The sequence below is a fragment of the Podarcis melisellensis genome (genome assembly GCF_964234715.1).
Source record: "Podarcis melisellensis genome assembly, chromosome: 8".
Classification (NCBI taxonomy): Eukaryota; Metazoa; Chordata; class Lepidosauria; order Squamata; family Lacertidae; genus Podarcis; species Podarcis melisellensis.
The window spans coordinates 63,819,216-63,838,698 of record NC_138540.1 but is presented as its reverse complement, the minus strand read 5'-3'; the positions used below and the strand labels follow the sequence as shown (position 1 = coordinate 63,838,698).

The 19,483-nt window shown below is 43.8% G+C and overlaps 1 protein-coding gene across 2 annotated transcripts in view; it reads left to right on the top strand.

The window, feature by feature from the left end:
* Nucleotides 1–19,142, top strand: part of RUNX3 (RUNX family transcription factor 3) — a 152,840-nt gene extending 133,698 nt beyond the window's left edge. For both annotated transcript variants that reach the window (XM_081921503.1, XM_081921504.1), the window contains one exon: nt 12,913–19,142. In XM_081921503.1, the coding sequence (XP_081777629.1) occupies nt 12,913–13,421 (509 nt within the window). In that variant the 3' untranslated portion in view covers nt 13,422–19,142. The remainder of the gene's footprint in view (nt 1–12,912) is intronic.
* The last annotated feature ends 341 nt before the right edge of the window (nt 19,143–19,483 follow it).

Below are 19,483 nucleotides of genomic sequence, written 5' to 3'. Positions count from 1 at the left end.
TTGGAAGACGTCTATGTGTGAATCTGTTTTATGTGTGTAGGTCAGTGCACGCTGACCAACGCACAGTCTTCGCAGTGAGGCTCTATTCTGATGGCATGAGTATCACGACGACTAGTAGATTATTATCTGCTGCAGTCTTCTTCTGACTTCACAGCTGTTGTAACATCCCACTTGTTATCTTCTGCCTGTTCTGCCATTGAGGATTTTTTTGATCATTCTTTGTCTAGCTCCTCCCCTTTGACCGTACAAGGGTCATAGGAATGTGTAAGCCCACTCACCACAACAAGGTGATGATCCAGCGAGCGTTTAAAATGTATAGTGTGGCTGTGACCAAAGTTTGTACCTATCTATTATATGCTTTCTTTGAGCATAAGGACACCACACTGGCCAGCTCTAGATAGGGAGATATGGAGGGCTGCATTCATTCCCCAGGCCTGGGATTCCCTATCCCTGGCCTAGCAGTAGGCTCAGTTCTGAAGCACCATGACCTACCTGAATCAGACCGGACACGGGCTAGAGCTCAACGTCGAGCCTACCAAGTGGCAATGGCGACGGCGAAGAGGGCCTTCTTCGCCGCCTCCATTGCATCTGCAGAAAACAGCAGCAGGAAACTTTTTCAGGTGGTTTGCAATCTATCGGAACCACCTGTACCACCGGGGCCTGGTAGGGACCCCAAGATCTCCTGCAATGCTTTTGCAAAGTTTTTTTGCAGATAAAGTCGCTCAGATTCAGAAGGAGGTAGACTCCACCGTGGGAGCAGGGCCAGGGCAGGAGAGTGCTAGAGTTCTGTCTGGTCCTGTTACATGAGATCAATTCCAATCTGTTACCTCCGAGGATGTGGACAGGCTGCTTGGACAAGTGAAACCGACCACCTGTCTCCTTGATCCTTGCCCATCCTGGTTGATAAAAGCGAGCCAGGAAGGGCTGGGCAATGGGCTCTGCGGGGTTGTGAATGCTTCCCTCTGTGAGGGAGCCTTCTCAGACCCGCTGAAAGAGGCGGTCATTAAACCGCTTCTTAAAAAAACATCTTTAGACCCGGCCAATTTGGCCAACTATTGCCCAGTCTCAAATCTACCATTCTTGGGCAAGGTGATTGAGCGGGTGGTTGCTGAACAACTCCAAGCACGCCTGGAGGAAGCGGACCATTTGGATCCCTTCCAATCGGGATTCAGGCCTCACCATGGGACTGAAACTGCCTTGGTCACGCTGGTTGATGATCTCCGGCAGGCAAGGGACAAAGGTGAGAGCTGTTTCCAATTCTGCTGGATCTCTCAGTGGCCTTTGACACCATCAACCATAACATCCTTCTGGACCGTCTAGAGGGGCTGGGAGCTGGGGGCACTGTCATACAGTAGTTCTGCTCTTTCCTCCTGGGCCGTGTCCAGAAAGAGGTGGTGGGGGATGAGTGTTCAGACCCTTGGGCCCTCACTTGTGGGGTGCCTCAGGGTTCTGTCCTCTCCCCCATGCTTTTTAATATCTATATGACGCCGCTGGGAGAGATCATCAGGGAGTTTGGACTGGGTGTTCATCAGTATGCAGATGACACCCAGCTCTACCTCTCCTTTAAATCAGAACCAGTGAAGGCGGTGAAGGTCTTGTGTGAGTGTCTGGAGGCGGTTGGAGGATGGATGGCGGCTAACAGATTGAGGTTGAATCCTGACAAGACAGAAGTACTGTTTTTGGGGGACAGGGAGCGGGTGGGTGTGGGGGATTCCCTGTTCTTGAATGGGGTAACTGTGCCCCTAAAGGACCAGGTGTGCAGCCTGGGAGTCATTTTGGACTCACAGCTGTCCATAGCGCAGGTTAACTCTGTGTCCAGGGCAGCTGTCTACCAGCTCCATCTGGTACGCAGGCTAAGACCCTACCTGCCCACGAACTGTCTCGCCAGAGTGATGCATGCTCTAGTTATCTCACGCTTGGACTACTGCAACGCGCTCTACGTGGGGCTACCTTTGAAGGTGACCCGGAAACTGCAATTAATCCAGAATGCGGCAGCTAGACTGGTGACTGGGAGTGGCTGCCGGGACCACATAACACTGGTTCTGAGAGATCTGCATTGGCTCCCAGTACATTTCCAAGCACGATTCAAAGTGTTGGTGCTGACCTTTAAAGCCCTAAACGGCCTCGGTCCTGTATACCTGAAGGAGCGTCTCCACCCCCATCGTTCAGCCCGGACACTGAGATCCAGTGCCGAGGGCCTTCTGGCGCTTCCCTCATTGCGAGAAGTGAGGCTACAGGGAACCAGACAGAGGGCCTTCTCGGTAGTGGCGCCCGCCCTGTGGAACGCCCTCCCATCAGATGTCAAAGAGATAAACAATTACCTGACATTCAGAAGACATCTTAAGGCAGCCCTGTTCAGGGAAGTTTTTAATATGTAATGCTGTACTGTTTTTAACACTTGATTGGGAACCGCCCAGAGTGGCTGGGGAAACTCAGCCAGATGGGTGGGGTATAAATAATAAATTATTATTATTATTATACCAGAAGAATGTCACAAAGACCTCACTTTTTGTTCTAAGTAAGAGCCTCCAAGCTGTTGTGAGGGAACTATGACTAAGAGCTAGCACTGGATATATGCACAGGAGCCAGCTTGATGACATTTGTTTTTAAAAGTTGGCCCCATCAGCTTTGAATTCTTCCCTTCTGTGGAGGGAGGTGCGGTGCGGCTTTTTGTTCTGATGGAACTGCCAAAGCTCTCCTCACCCTGCTTTTTGCCTTGTGGGTTTAGTCACTGAGCTACAACAGTTGAACTGAGTCCAGATATTAAATTATATATTCAGAAGAGCCTCCTCTAGGCTCCTCAAGGGGTTTGATTGTTCCTGGATGCTCCTTTGAACAACAGAAATGAAATTTGCTATGGAATTAACCTTAATCACAAGAACAATGAGCCACTAACTTTTTGCGGACACCCACTCAAGCTGGTCCTTATATATACAGAGACATATTGCTTCAGCCTTCAGTGTGACAGTCTTCGGGGAAACCAACAACCCTTAGGATAGTGCAACCCAGTTGCACCCTAATAGAACAGTCTGTGTGGCATGAGAAAGAAATGAGTTAAATAATCAAAGACTTCTGTGAAACTTACGCATGGAGGGCAGGCACAGGCTACAACCTCTCCATCCAAGATATAAGCTTACCCAAAGCATACCCACCTTACAAAGTTGTGACGATTAATATGAGGTAGGCAAAAACCAAATGGCTAGTGCCAATTTGCCAAATAGAAAAATTCCTGCCCAGCCCTGAAATACAGCGACCGACATAGTCCATAGCACCATAGCATGCTTGGAGCATCAGCAGCACCCTGAACTGGGGGAGAGTGGGTGGGAGAACCAGTGACGAAAACAGAGGCCTAGGAGAAATTCCCACATAACTCAGCAGGGTTTACGTCTGAGTAGACATGTGTAGGATTGCACTGATAAGTTTCTATTATTATTATTATTTCCTTGATTAATCAGGGGCTGCCTTTTAATTGATTAAATGTTTTTTAAAATTCATTAGCCTAACCCATTAATTGTTTAAATACTGCAGCCTCAAGTCCCTTGTCCTGCCAGTGCAAGGATTCACACTTGTGAAAGGAAACTTTTCCTCCTCTCCTCCCCTCTAAATCTGGTCTAGTGGTTCCCCCAGTCGTCTGAAGCAGATTTAGAGAGGGTGAGGACATGCAAGGGGAGAGGAGATGGGGGAAGCTCCATTGCAGAAACAAAACTTTGTGCCAACGGAACAAGGGCATTGGATGCCACCTTACTATTTTTGTAGGTGTCTTAAGTTTTACTCAGTGAAATGGTTCAGACATCAATGGATGTGAACCATCAGTTAAATGCTACGGCGCTTAGAAAATATGGCTGTGTTGTAAGAGGTTTTAAGGGACAGACAGAAAAGGGCTGAAGGAGTGAAGGATTGGAAATAAAGGCACAGGGAGACACATCTGCCCATAACCCTTCTTGCCAACTATATTTATACATGGTTATTAAATATCTCCCATGTTTATCCTATCCATCATCATAGCTTAAGCCAGAAAAGCAAATATATATCTTAGGAATGTATGAATTGCTGGATCTGATTTGTCTCGTTGAGGGATGGGGGAGAATACGTGAACCAAAGGCAGCTATCCTTTGAAATTTGCACATCTCTGAATTTTGTGATTCAGGCCTTCAACAAATAAAGTGTACCAATATGTGGATATTCAGCTAAAGTGTTCATAAAAACATATATGATTGAAAATAACATACAAAATAGCAGTATATTAGACAAAATTGCATGCAAATATATATACTAAAATGCTGACAAATTTTCATTACGAATATGTATATTATAGAGCATACTGATGCAAAAATGTGAACTAAGCTTACGATTGGGAAAATGAGAAACTAAAGTATCCCAAACTAGCAGATTTAATGTTTCAAGGCTTGTTCAAACATCTCCATTTGAGAAAGAAATTATGAGTCACTTTACTTATGAGTAGGGATGGGTGAATCTGTCAATTTCGGTTTCTCTGTTTCTCACACTTTCAATCTTAAGTTCATTTCTCTGCATTTCCACATCAGTTTACAATGTGGAAGATTATTTTAAACATCATTGTGAAAATTATCAGCATTTTAGTGTGAACTAAGCAGTTTTGCTTAAAAAAACAACACATTTTTTGCAAGCAATTTCCTTTAAAATGAAATTATTTTCACTAAATATACACATTTATGCACACTTGCCCTTTTTGGAAGGAAGATAAATGCTAATTGTGTGGTTCACACCTGTTCATCTAGTGTTGTGTGTGGAGGGTCTGGATTCAGGGTCTAAAAATCAGTAGCTGTACTGCTGTCTGAAACAATGGCCCCTTCCACTTAGCTTGCTTCTATATTGGGAGAAGGGGAGAGGGAAGACCCGGAAAAATTTAGCTTTCTTCAAGCTGTTGCTTCTTGGAATCTGTGAAGTCAGGTTTCCTCCAAGGCTGGTATGAAAACAGAGATGACATTTTATTGGGTTTGGTTGTTTGACCTGGAAAGCGAACGGAGAAGCTTGAAAACTCATCTGCGTGCTGCTTGGTGAGGTGAGGTTGCTTAAGTCACCAGCATCTGTGAAATAGGAGGTGGGGAAATCAGGGCAAGTTGCAAACTGGGACTCTGTTTTTGTTATCACTGACCACCACAAGGCAGAGAGAGTGGCCAACCCCAAGCGGCAACAGTGTCACGCTAGTCGGAACGATGACCTCTGGTTGAACACAAATTCTTGCTTCCCAGTTCCCTGATCCAAAGTGTTGCCATTTCCGTTGATAGATCGGGTCAGATATTTGGAGTGTGCGGGCCCTTGGTTTGCTCTCACAATGGTTAAATTATTACCTCTAAATGGGCTTATTCAGTTAAGGCAGCAGCTGGTGCGATTTTGAGAAGAAAATAAACATTTCCTTCAAATATTTTGATTGGCAGCACGACAAGGAAAATACTCGCCCTCAGAATTGCGAGGGCCCCCAAGAAAGCAATACGGGAGCAGGCGAAATCTAGAAGGCAGCCCATAGTATTTTTTTCCAGAGGTGAAACCATAAAAAAAAAATTGTGGCATTTTAAAAAATTATTATTTAACTGGTTGGTTCTTGCTCAGTGTGTGTGTGTGTGTGTGTGGAAGAGTGGGGCAGGGGGAGAGAGATATTGTCAGCTATAGTGGCAGATGGAGTGAAAAAATGACAAGAGTAACAAGAGGTTTTAATTCTGCTTCACACTGTGAAGCAGAGCAAGGCAGAAACTCCAGGCCACAGTCTTAAGGCACCATTAAAGAGCAGCACATTGTCACTTATTAACACTGTTGTTAAGTACATATAATGGTTGAGGAACAATTGCTTGTGAACTTCCCTGAGGCATCTGGGTGGCCACAATGGAAAACAGGATGCTAGACCACAGAGGCCTTTGGTCTGATCCTTCAGAGCTCTCTTTATGCTCTTATGTTCAAAGATGTCCTATTTAGCCAGAAAGCCTTTTCCACTCATAGAAGGGCTGTTTATGATGGAGGCCACATCCGGACTATACTTTTAAAGCACTATGATGCCACTTGAACAGTCCTGGCTTCCCCCGCCAAAGAATCTTGGGAACTGTAGTTGGTTAAGGGTGCTGAGCTTAGATTACTATTTTCCTCAAAGAGCTATAATTTTCAGAGTACCCTGGGTAGAAAGACTGACCATTTAACCACTTTGAGAATTGTAGCTCTGTGAGGGAAATAGGGGATCTCGTAACAGCTCTCAGGACTCTTAACAGTCGTTACCAGGATTCTTTGGGGGAAGCCATGGCTGTTTAAAATGGTAGGATTCTGCTTTTAATATAAAACGGATGTGGCTTTAGTGGAAGACAGGGCTGGCCCAAGACAGTTTGCTTTGTGAGGCAAACAAGATGGCGCATGTACATACACACACACACACACACACACACACACACACACACACCACACTCTATGTACTGAAGCCAATAAGAACAATAGTTGAATCTTACTTTGACACTGGCAATGGGACAGTTTCCTCACCGTACCTGAGCAGATTAGCTTTAGGCAGGCAGAGGAAGCCACACAGCTCTGCCTTCAAACTGCCACTATCCCCCTTCAAGATTTGGTGCTTGGGGCAGCCTAATGTTGGTTCCTGTGGAAAAGCCTTGTGTGAGAAAAGTGACCTCAAATCCAGAGAAGTTCTTTCATTTGTGAAAGAACACACACTTTTAAATATATTTTAATGAATAGTATTCCTGCTCCAGATCAGAAATAATCAACACTGTGCCTTCCTGATGTTGTTGGTCTTTAACATCTGTCAGCCCCAGTCAACATGGTGAAACATAATAAGAGCCAGAGTCCAACAACTTCCAGAGGGCACCACGTTGGCTAGCCCTGCTTTAGAGCCTATATTGTCCCATAGTAATATATTCCCCTCACCCCTCCCCTACAACCTTGCCTAACACAGACCAGCAAAAGAATTACTATTTGACACTGCTGACACTGTCAACTCACTGAGTTTGCTTGTGGCATGTTCTCCTATGGAGTCAGTCTCCAATTGCTTCCTTAATGTGACTGATTCAAAATATGCAGGGGAAATCATGTAGTACTTTCCTCCCAGGACTGTACCTATTCATCAACTTTATCCTCCTCTTCTTCCTCACTTAGTGATATTAAAGTTCCTGAAAGAGTCTAGTGCTGTGCAGGAGAAATTAAAATAAACAGGTTGCTGCCCACAAAATCTAATTAACAAAAGAACAAAAGCTACAAAAATATGGTGGTTTATTATCCGAAGCATGAATGCACTCTGTGTTGTGAGCAAATGCCTTCACCAGGGCATAATTTATACAGAGGCATTGTACATGGTCAAGTAGAATTGTTATTTCAACGAAAGTCCACTTGAGATAAGCAAACATCTCAATGTGTCTTCTTAGACAATGCACACAGTGCCTTAGATGGTTTGAGGGCATCCTGACATTGACTCCACTACCTCCACTGTTAGAACCAACTTGAATAAAATAATGGAGAAGCCCAGGTAATTACGCTCCACCCTACATAATCACATGACGTGGTACACACACACACACACACACACAAACAATTTGAATGGCAGTGCCCATAAACTTGGGGGGCAGTCCCCTCAAATATTTGGGGGAGGTGAAGCTCCCTCAGTCCCCAGGAGTTGGCTCCTATGGAATCAGTAATGGTTCTGAATACCAGTTGCTGGAAACCACAGGAGGGGGGGGTGCTGTTGCACTCAGATCCTGTTTGCTGTCTTCCCATAGGTTTCTGGTTTGCCACTGTGAGACAGGATGCTGAACTACCTGGGGAACTGGCTCTTATGTTCTTATGAATGTTGTTCTGCTTGGGATGATGAGCTTGGGACGGCATGAAAAATTGCTTTGCTGGATCCACCCAAAGGTTCATCAAGCCCAACATTCTGTTTCCAGCAGTGGCTAGCCAGCGGCAAAGCACATGTTTTGCCTGCAGAAGGTTTTGCCCCTTGGCTGGAGAGGCACTGCCAGACAGTGCAAGCCAGGGAAAGGGAACCTGTGGCCCTCCAGATGTTGTTGGACTTCAGCTCCTATCAGCCCCAGCCAGCATAGCTAATCGTCAGAGATGATGGGAGTTGTGGTCCAACATCACCTGGAAGGGCCACAGATTCCCCTTTGCTTGTGGAGACAATAATCAGCTAGCTGGAACAATTGTCTGACAGCCTCTTACGTTCCAGGTTTACTTTGAAGCAGTGTCATGCTGGACAAAGCTGTCGCTTGTCCAGCATCTGATAACCAGAAGCACACCTTCCCTGACCATGCCTTGATTTCAATAACCATTCAGAGCTCTGTCATTAACTTCTCTAGCCATAGCTAGTGTGTATATATGTATAGTTAATAGAATGTATAAAGCACCTCATCTTCAAAACCTCCAAGCAGCTTACATAAAATATACATTAAAATTATGATAAAATCAGATGTTAGAAATAAAAAAGATCAACACTTTAGAAATATACTTTATAAAACACATATTTTAAAACATGTCAAACTTACATGTGTGGTTTAGCTGGCTGAAAAAAAGTTTTTGAAATTTGATCAGAATAATGTTTGTATGTTTATTTTTTTTAAGACTACAGCTCATGAGGATTAGAAACTTGCTTGCTTTATCTAAAAACCAGAAGCAGCAGCAACATTGATAGATATATTTCTCAGCTGTATTTCTTTTTCACTTTGATAAAGAAGCCCTTTTCTTGGCAGCAACAGCACCAGGAGCTGTCGTGTGTTCCTCTTTGCATGTAGCAGGAAGAAATGCCTAGACCAAAAGCCTACCTCTAGCATCTTTACATAGCTCCCCCTTCCTTTTTGTTTTGTTTTGCAAGCCAACAGTAATTAACACATTTACACTGTTGCTTTTATATTAGCAGCGGGCAGCAATTGCCAAGCGGTGCAAGCTCAGACTCATAAAAGTTGGCCTCTCTAAAAACTTTAAGAGTGTGTTAGGGAGGAAAACAAAAAGGGGAAATGTGCCCTGAGCTTTTTATTTGAATTTGCTCTTTATGGAATATTATTTATGGCGACATGAAATATAATGAAGCAGCGTAAAGGCCTTCCTTTGCTGTGTTCAAGCTGTCGAGCAACAAATGGCGCCTGCCTGCCGTTTATTTCAAGATATCCATCTCCTGGAATTCCTGAATGCTGCATCACCAAGGAGGAGGAGGAGGAGGAGGATGGGATGGGGCGCAGGAGCAAAAGCACAGGCGGGATCCAATGAGAACATGAATCAGCTCAAAATGGACAGGGGCAACAAGCCGAGGAAATGAAGTTCATCACAAAAGAGAGAGAAAGGGGAGGCATCTCCAAAAAGGCAAAAAATTAAATAGAGAGAGGAAAAGGTATGAGCAATATCTTAGTCTAGTGAATGGGGAGGAGGGGAGCAATATTATAACACAGGATATGCCCAGTTTGCTTGAAAGATGCCCTACAATAAAAGAACATTCTTCAAGCGCACTGCTTTGGTTGCTGCTATCAAGATAAGAGACGTCTTTTTTGCCCCGAGGAAAATAATTGTTGAAACATGTTGGGCACATCACATTATCATAAGTATTTATTTCTCAAGATCAGTCTCAGGTCTTGCCTCGCCTCCTTGCTTTTTGCCTTTTTAAAGTTAAGGGCTAAACTAGTAATGAAATGACAGGCCCATGATGGGATTTTTTAACACCTTTATTAAAATCATCCCAGAAGGGGGACAGGTTGGATCAGGACCACGATACAGCCATTGACCCAATTTCAATCCTCCCCCCCCCCCAAGCTGCTATCAGCTGGGAGAAAGGTACAATACAGGTATGGTATATAGACATGTTGGAAGTTGCCTTATACCGAATCAGACCACTAACCCACCTAGCTTAGTACCGTCCACAGTGACAGGCTTGCAATGGTTTCAGGAAAGGAAGCTTTCCTGGCCTTACCTGAAGATCCAATTGAACCTGGGACGGTCTGCATGCAAAGCAGATGCTCTACCACTGAGTTCTGGTCTTTCCCCAAGTAAACCTGGGTTCAGCCCTAAATATGTTGGGAGGGGAGCTATAGCTTATTGGGAGAATGCATGCTTTGCCTTTAGACGGTCCCAAGCGCAAGGCCTTGAGCAGGGGTCGGCAAGGTTTACGGGCCATGGGCTGGATCACTCCCACAGAGATCGTCTGTGGTCTGAACTGGCGCTGCACGATGCTGAACATTGTGCCTGCACAGAAGCGATTTTCGGCATCTGGACATGCGCAGACACGATTTCCAGTGCCACTTGGAGAGTCCCTGCGCTGTGCTGCGCTGGTTTAGTGCAGCGCGCGGGGGACTTGCCGAGCGGGCGGCTCAGTGCAGGGGTGGCTCGTGGGCCAGTAAAACGGTCTTCATGGTGCTGACCCTTGAGCAAGCCTTCAGAATTCGCAGCTCTCTGAATTTTGCAGTACATCTCTACAGCCAACTAATGTGTACAAAAATGCACATATTATGGTAATGTAAACACATAAAGGCATATATTAGTGAAAGTAACATATGAATTACATTAGAGAATATTGCTTTCAAAAATTTGTATCTATGGCAAAAATGCTTACAAAACATCTATTTTAGGAGAAATTCACACTAAAATGTGGCTTAACTTTCATGACTTTTTAAAATAAATAAACATATTTGCAAACTAATGTAGAAGTGGGGAGTCCCCATTGGCAAGAGAAAAGGGGATTTGTGATTGGCTGCAACTCCTTGACACATTACTTCTGTATCTTTGGAGGCTGAGTATGTCTTGAAGGAATCACCAGGTATCAATGCATTCGTTTGATCCCATCTATTTGCATTAGTCAAAGAAATAGAGACTGACAATACCTCTATTCAGTCATTCTACCCATCATTCAATTAAAATTGCAGGCAAGAGAGAGTGCCTGCCTCTCTATTGCACCCTGCACCCTGGACCTGACTTCTTCCACATATTGAATGAGCAAGTTCTGGGTCAAGGAGCCTGATCTTCATGAACATAGGAGCCAGCATCTATGCCCCCCATAAAGTATTTGAGGGGGCTCCCCCCCAGTTGATGCGCACTGCCATTCAGATGGTGTGCATCTTGTGATTATGTGTGGCGGGGCTTACCTGCCCCCCATATGTGATTCAAGTTGGTACACCTGTGCATGAGGAAGTATCCCACACCCTGTGGAATCCGAATTCTAAACCACACAGGGAGCCTTCATGCATAGAAGCATGAAGAGTTTCATCTTCAGGCCTCCCCGCTTGACACATGGAAGGCAGCAGGGCAGGTGGCAAGGATATGGCAGAAACAGGAGAGCCAACAAACATTGCTGCATTTTTCTGCTTCACACAAATAGGGTGAATGCCCTAAAATGGCTAATGTAGAACAGGAATCCACATGAATGATGGTCACCTCAATTAAACTGGTAGGGCAGTTTCTGGAATTGTGGGGACTGAGAAAGCATCCATCTTGGATCAGCCATTTCCCTCTTTCCGCAGTTAAATATTGCTGCACAGAAAAAAAAATACATTTCTTCACTCTTTTTTTAGGCCTTCATAGGCAAAACAACAACAACAAAAAACCCAACCAGTAATAGCATGACCTACAGTAAGCAAGCTTTCAACTGTGTGTTTATCAGCTCTGTCCCTTGGGCCTATCAGCACAAACAGACCACCCACACGAAGGCCTCAGAAGACCCTGGCATAGACTCCAGATTTCCCTCCGCATTGCTCTGTTTGTGTGTGCATATGTGTGCCAAAGCAGATGGACTGACTAGCTTGGGGACTCACTGTCAGAGGGCTGTGCTGTCTATTTACTACACAGCCCTAGAGAACAGCTAAACAATTTTATTTCTGTGTTTACAAGTGTGGTGGCCAAAAGCTAGAATAGAAGCAAGCGTATCACTAATACACACACCCACACATCTGAGTTGAGGGCCCTGGACTAGACCGCACTGCACTAAAATGATACCTTCACAAATTGGGAGGAGGAGGAGGTGGGGTATGTTTCTATAAATATACAGAGAGGCTCAGCCATTGCCTATCCCCAATGTGATCCAAACTTGATTTCATAGAATCTTACAGTGGGAAGGAGGGTTTGTGTGCTCTCTGCAGCGACATCAGGCCAATGCCTTTAGGGTGCTCTTTTCAGAGCCTGCTAAAAACTTTTTTGTTTAGGCATGAAACATGTAAAAGCGGACATAGCTTTTGGAAATTTCCGAGAGTCTTGGCTGACCACTTAATGGGTAGTATTCAATGTATTGCTATGTGAACATTCCATCTGTGCAAGGATCTCTGCTTGTGCAACAGAACGTTCTCCCCCTCGTCTCCCCGCACGCCCCCTCAATCTGTTTCAGGGACTTTCCCAACCCCCTGGGAGCAGATTTGGGGAGGGTTGTGGGAGAGGAGGGGGGGGGAAGTCCCACTGTGTAAATGGAAATCTGTGCACTGACAGGACATGGTAGTTGAATATCATCCGTATGTTTCCACATGTAATTTTAGCTTAACAGCTTATTTTAATTATATTGTGAATTTTTAACAACTGCCTGTTGTAGCAGTTATAACACTCTGTACAAGATTCTGTATGGTGTTTAATTGTATTTTTAATGCTTCTTTTACTTTTTATATATTGCATTTCATTGCATTACAGTTTGAATTCTACAAAATTCAAATTGCAGTACAAGAAAATGCAATATGAGAAACCCAAGAAGTGATAAAAATACAATTAAAAACCAAGGTGAATGTAACGGATATGCCGTCTCCTGTCTTCAACCACAAATCCACAGACATGGCAGAGACCACCTGAACGCAGGTCGTGGACCACAGTACAGGAACCAAAGACCTATACTCACAAAATGAGCTGTGCCACATGTTCCAGGAGAAGGCTGAAAACTCCAACCCACAGTAACATCCTCTCTCTCCCCTCTCCTTTCTCTCTTTTCCCCCAAACCAGGTACATCTGAATTGAGTCCGTTCTCTGACCCACGCCAGTTTGACCGGTCCTTTACTGCATTACCGGGCTTCACTGAGACCAGGATGCATTACCCCGGTGCAATGTCGGCAGCCTTCCCTTACACAGCCTCACCTTCCGCCACTGGAATTGGTGGCATCAGCATGACCAGCATGCCCGCCACCACTCGGTTCCACCATACCTACCTTCCTCCACCATACCCCAGCTCCACCCAAAACCAGAGTGGACCTTTCCAGACCAACCCTTCCCCTTACCACTTGTACTATGGCACATCATCCGGGTCATACCAGTTCTCCATGGTAGCGGGGGGAGAGCGCTCACCAACGAGGATGCTTCCCTCTTGCCCAAGTGCATCAGCTGGAAATAACTTAATTAATCCTAGCCTTGCCAATCAGAATGACGGCGTTGAGGCGGATGGCAGCCACAGTAACTCACCTACAGCCATGACAACTCCCGGGAGGATGGATGAAGCTGTCTGGAGACCGTACTGAAAGAGGACTAGGAAACCAGATGCCTTTCACCCTTTTTAAAATTAATTAAAATGCCCAACATGTGCTATGTTAGTTGGTCATTAGAAAGGAGGCGATAACGAAAAGGAGCCGTCAACAACTTTTCCCAATGCGCATCACATTGCTCTTGTAGAAAATATAGGTTGTTAAGTTAATTCAGCAAATGGAGACTGGAGATGGGCTGAACTTTGTATACATTTCAAAACAAAACCCTCCCTCCCTCCCTCTTCTTGAAGTTCCTCTTGACAAATCTCGATTGTGTACGCAATGTACATAGGAATGTACAGATTGAAAATGCTCTGTTCCTTTGTAGTGTTGTGGCTGAGTGTGAAAAGCCCTAGTCAATCATCTCAAAGGTCATGAAATTTTAAGAGTGAATGAATGAATGAATGTGTTTAGCTCTTCAGATACTGCTGAGAAAGATATGTAAAGCCAAGTTAATATGAGGACAGGACCAGAATGTCACCATGCCCTGCACCACACTCTTTCTACCATTCAGTGGTGGCCTTATCAGGAGGCAGAATAAGGTAGTCACATCAAGTGGCGAATCTGGAATGTCAGGATATGCTGGAAAGTTCTCCTACACAAGTTCCATTGAGGTGAATGCAGTTGCTTAATCTTTTAGCAGGGCTCGTACGCCAGGGGGAGGAGCGTCTCAGATTTGACTGCAGTTAATTTAGTACTGGGAAAGGGTGCTATTTTGAATTTCCTGCTTTATACTACCAAAATATCGTACGCCAGCCGTGAACCTATATGGCCATTTAACCACCGCTCTGAATACACCAGATTCAGTTGGTGGGGTGAGGAGTCGTGAATGGCAGCACATACTGTATCGCAACAGGTGTGATCCAGAAGCAGTAAAAGCAGCTGGAATCATGCTGGTGATCTGTTCCTGAGTGGGTTGTGGGCAGGGCTTTTGCTAGGTACTCAAGGAACAGGTTCCTGGCACAAATTTGCATTTGATACATTATGTACAGAGATACAAATTTCTGAGCAAATTATGATGGTAAATGCATAGGGTATTACCAGCAGCACACTCAGCTAACTGCCCAAGAAACAACATCAAACAAGGCTTTGTTTTGTTTCATTTTTAAGGGGGGGGGAAGAGGAGGAAAGGAGGTGGAGATCTGGGACCAAGTGCAAAAGACCCAGGGCTCAGACCCCCTGGGCCCCCTACCAATGCCCCTGGCTGTAGGTAGGGGTGGGGAGAAAATTCAATTTCACATTTAAAGGTGAACTTACATAATTTGCACTTTCTGAAAAAATACAAGAACCCAAACACTGTCATACCTCAAAATTTGAATGTCTCCAAATTTTATAAAGCAGTTCTCCAGCCAGGTGATGTGTGCAAAATCCATAAAGAGTCCATCAAAATGCTAGTATTAGTGAAAATAACTTGCAAAAATGTATTATATTAGGGGGAATTGAATTACAAAATTGTGTATATAGACAATATTAGGAGAAATTCAGAGTAAAATGTTGATGAATTTTCATAAGGACTTTAAAAGAATTTACAAACTTCTGTAGAAATGTGGAGAACTGAGTTTAAGATTGGGGAAAATGAGAGGAACCAAATTTAGCCCATCCGTAAATTAGCCCTTCTCTAGTTTTGGGGCTGAATCTAGCCTTTCGTCTTCACCAGACAGACAAATGGTACATTCCAGCTTCCTTTATGAGCCTATGCATTCATCACCTAGTTGCCCTGTGCATGCTGTACTCTACCAAGGCCAAAGCTCTGGTTCTCATTAAAATATTAAACCTGTGTTTGAGGTGTACCACTTTAGACTGCTGCTGGGGACTTACATTTAGATGGTCTCTCACTAAAATAAAGCATTTCTGGGAGCAGAAAACCAGCATATCGGGGATAGGTATGGAGGAGAAATTTGATTCAGTTCATATTTAAAGTTGAATATATCAAATTTGCACTTTCTGAAGCAATAAGAGAACCAAAATGCAGTCATCCGTAAATATTTGCACTTATCTGAATTTTGTGATGCAGCTCTGCAACCAAACAATATTGCAAAAATGCATATATTATGGGAAAGTGTGTGTGTAAATTAATTTATTAGTGAAAATAATACAAAAATGCATTAGGGGAAATTGCTTGAAAAATGTGCATTAGTCAAAACTAAAATGCTGGTGAATTTTCATGAGGATTAAAAAAATAAATAATCAGAAATTTCTTCATAAATATGAAGAACTGAATGTAAAATTGGAAAAATGAGAAATTGAGAGTACCAAAATTGACAGAACCTTCCATCACTAATCAGAGGGAAGGTTAACTAGACCCTGGCATCTAAGGGCTGTTCACAAGAAAAGCCCCTCACAATCCAGTGAATAAATGAGGAATGAATCTGCCCTTCCCTGACACTGATGGTGCCATTGGCCACACTCCTCCAGAAGCCTTTCAAAAGACACACCTTTAGTCTGAAAAGACCCAATAGCTATAAGTCTGTTCCACACAACCAAGGCTTGCCAGCTGCACAGAGCAGCCCTACTGGGCATGCAGCAGAGCATGCACAGACTATGTGACCCCCAGAAGGAAAGGAGTGCAGCTCAGCAGCAGAGTATATGCTTTGCATGCAGAAAATCCTGTGTTCAATCTCAGGCTTTAACTGAGAAGGAGTTGGAAAGACAAATGTTAGAAACCCTGTAGAGTCACTGTAGATAGCAATGAGCTAAATGAACCAAATGGGATTGGGGAAGGGGGAGAAATCCAGTTCAGTTCACATTTTAATGCAAACCCTACCTAATTCACACTTCCCAAAACGCTATGTGGACTGAAACACAGCTATCCTTCAAAATCCATGCTTCTCTGATTTTTGTGGTCCGGTTTTCCAATCAAAAAATATGTACAAAAATGTGTATATTTGCGGGAAGTGTGCATCATGAGATTTGAATTGCAAATATGTATGTATTCGGAAAAATGAGCAGCCCTACGCTGGTGAAAGCAAACTAATGTGGAAATGCGGTGAACTGAACTGAAGATTGAAAGAACTGAGAGGCACTTGCCTCTATAAGGCAGCTTCCTATGTTCCTATGCTAAGGAGCATGTCACTATCCGGGCCAAGGCTAGCAGCAACACTCCTGTTCTTTCCTGGGAACATCCTCCTTGTGTTCATACAGATGGAATATTTTGGTATAGAGGAGCCTTCAGTCATTGAAGCCCCGACCAGCAGCCTGATGTGGTATGACCCAGACACCAGTTTACCACCACAGTGCGTGCCAGATCATGATGAAGGCCTGTGGCTCAGTAGTAGAGCATCTGCTAGGCAAGCAGGAAGTCCCTCCAGGCATCTGCAGGCAGGGCTATGAAAGACTCCCTGTCTGAAACCTTGCCAGACATTATAGAATATGGAGCTTGATGGAGCCCAGTGATCTGCCTCAGGATAAGGCAGCTTCCTATATTCCTATCATCAAAAGCCCATGTAGACATCTATGTTTAGAGCCTATACTGTCCCACTTTAAACTCCTAGGTATGCAGCCCAGGTTCTGACAAGAGGTGCTTTTAGGTAGGCAGGTATTAGAAACAAGTATCTTATTGCTGATTTTAACAGAGGTTGTAAAGCAAAGGCATGATCCATCACCATAGTGGGATCATGACAGGGCATAAAGGACTCCTCCTTCCTCTGCACATGTTAGGCATCACATGAAACCATAGTGCAGTGGAACATTTTGAAGCACCAGATCCCATCATGTCAGCTCCCAAAGCCACATGCCTAAGGAGCATCCAAACACCCAGTTTATTAGGAACACCATGACTGTAGTTCTCTGCAGAATTTCCTGTGAGTAAGCTCCACTGAATCCAGTGGTGCTTATTTTGATTGCTTAGATTCAAGTGCAAAACACACTGAACTTAAACAAAAGATCTTAAACCAGCTGAAATGCACCTTTAGCTTTTTATTAGAAATGCAAACAATCTTGCAAAGAGGTATTATAATTTAAACCGCTAGCATGAAGTAGAAACCTTATCAAAGAAAAGGAAAGAAGTTTCCAACCTCTGCTTGGTTATGTTCTTCATTTTCTGATTTCCTCTATGCTAATCTGTCACAAGCAGACTTGAAAGCCTTGTTATCACTTCATTCACTTCCACAAAGCAAGCTGGATCCATCACTTAACCCATGCTCCAGCACACGGCAGCATCACTCCAGCTCTGAAAAGCTCTCCCCTGCATTTCCTCTCTACTACCCCACTGACCTCAAATGGGAGACTGCAATTCCTTCTTCATCGTACAGCCCAGACCAAATAAAATCAAGTGCACACACACAGCCCTTCCGTTGGTGGAAGGGAAGACACAGGAAGTTGATACTCCCCATTTGGAATAATGGCCAATGTGCTATGGTGTGTGGGGGAGTGTATGTCCAGTAAGGGGGAGGAAAAAACAGAGGACTTTATTGGGTTCTATAAACATCCCTCTGTGTTCCTGTTAAACCACATCCTATATAGGTCACTACATATTAACATGGCTCATCACACATTTGACAAGCCCATTATGTGTATTTGCATCTGGTGTAAAATGAACAACCCCAAATTGTTTTGGTGAGAGCTTGTTTTTAAGTAACTGCTGGCTGCCTCTAATAGAGCCTTGATGGTTTTTCTCGAAGAGGAAAACCAAAAACATTCAGGACTATCAAGTGTGTTCTCGATACGCACTTGTAAACCACATTAGGAAGTACAACCTCTGTCAGCCCAACCCTTTCAAGTTAATGATGGATTGTCATGCACAGGTGTGAATAAAAACACATGTGTTTTATGAAAGGGGTCAAAAATATTTGACCTGGAGGATTTTATTTTATTTTATGCTTTGCACTATAATATGCTTCTTTTTTAAAAAAAATGAAATGCACAATTGCTTGTACAGTAAAATATTTTGTTTGGTTCAAGGAATATTTAACTGTAAAAAGAATAAATCTACTTTGGTCTTTATTTGTTATAATAATATAATTCTTTTTAAAAAATATGTTGCTGAAGGATCCTATTTCTTAAAACTTTTGTGCGGAAGGTTTTTAATTGGTTGGTTGCTTTTTAAACAGAACAATAATTTGACTAGAATTCTTTTTTTTAAAAAAAACCCTCTGCAATCTGTGTTTAACACAGCAAAGACTGGTTTGTTTGTCTGTCTTTTCTTTTTTCCTTTTCCTTTTTTAAAAGGAACTGATTTTGATTATGAATATTTTAAAATGTGTTAATAATATTTAAAAGGTGAGGGTCTGCACAGTATTCCACCCCTACTTACTGGCAGCTCTGTTTTGAAATGTAGCCTGCCCTACTTCTTTTACATGTAGCACTTCTAACCATCTGGGATGCAGATTCTGTTGCAAAATTCAACAGTCCCAAACCAAAGTTTGGTGAAAACATGGAAGGGTGTTTTGTTTTTGTATGTTTGAACAAGCTTACCTTGCCACCTCTTGCCCTTCCACCTGGGCGTCTACTCTCACTTGATGCAAAATGGAGATTCTCCACCTGTGCTTTCTGCATCAACAGCAAAATGGCCTCTCATTCCATCAGCCTCGTCTTGCAGATTCTTGGGAGCTGAGCCAACCATAGCAGAGTGGTCAGCGCTGCATTTCCCTTTCCTAGAAGACAAATAAAAGGTCCATGTTCTTTATCAGATATACATGATGATATTGCTAGGTGTTGCGTGTAATCATTTTAATGCCTTGCCATGTGGAATAAATAAATGTACGGTTACTGATGGAGAAATTGGCTCTTGGCTGTTGACTCTCACACAGTGATGCTCCTTCCACTGAAGTGAATGGGGATATCTGAATGTACAGAGGCCAGATGCAATTCCTCGCCAATAGTGTGTATGATTCCAGATTCCACATGCCCATTGCACTGCACTGAGGAGTGGGCTTCTGGTGGAGAGCAAATGCCTGTAGGTTTCTGCATTGTTGTCTGGAAAAAAGGCAGCAGTCATGGCCAGGGATAGGCACAACAATTGCGCCTCTCCATGCTGATACATCTCCTTGCCAAGGGCTCAAGGCACAGGGAGCAGGGATATAGCTCCTTGCCAAAGATGCAAGGGAGCCTGTGTATGCCTC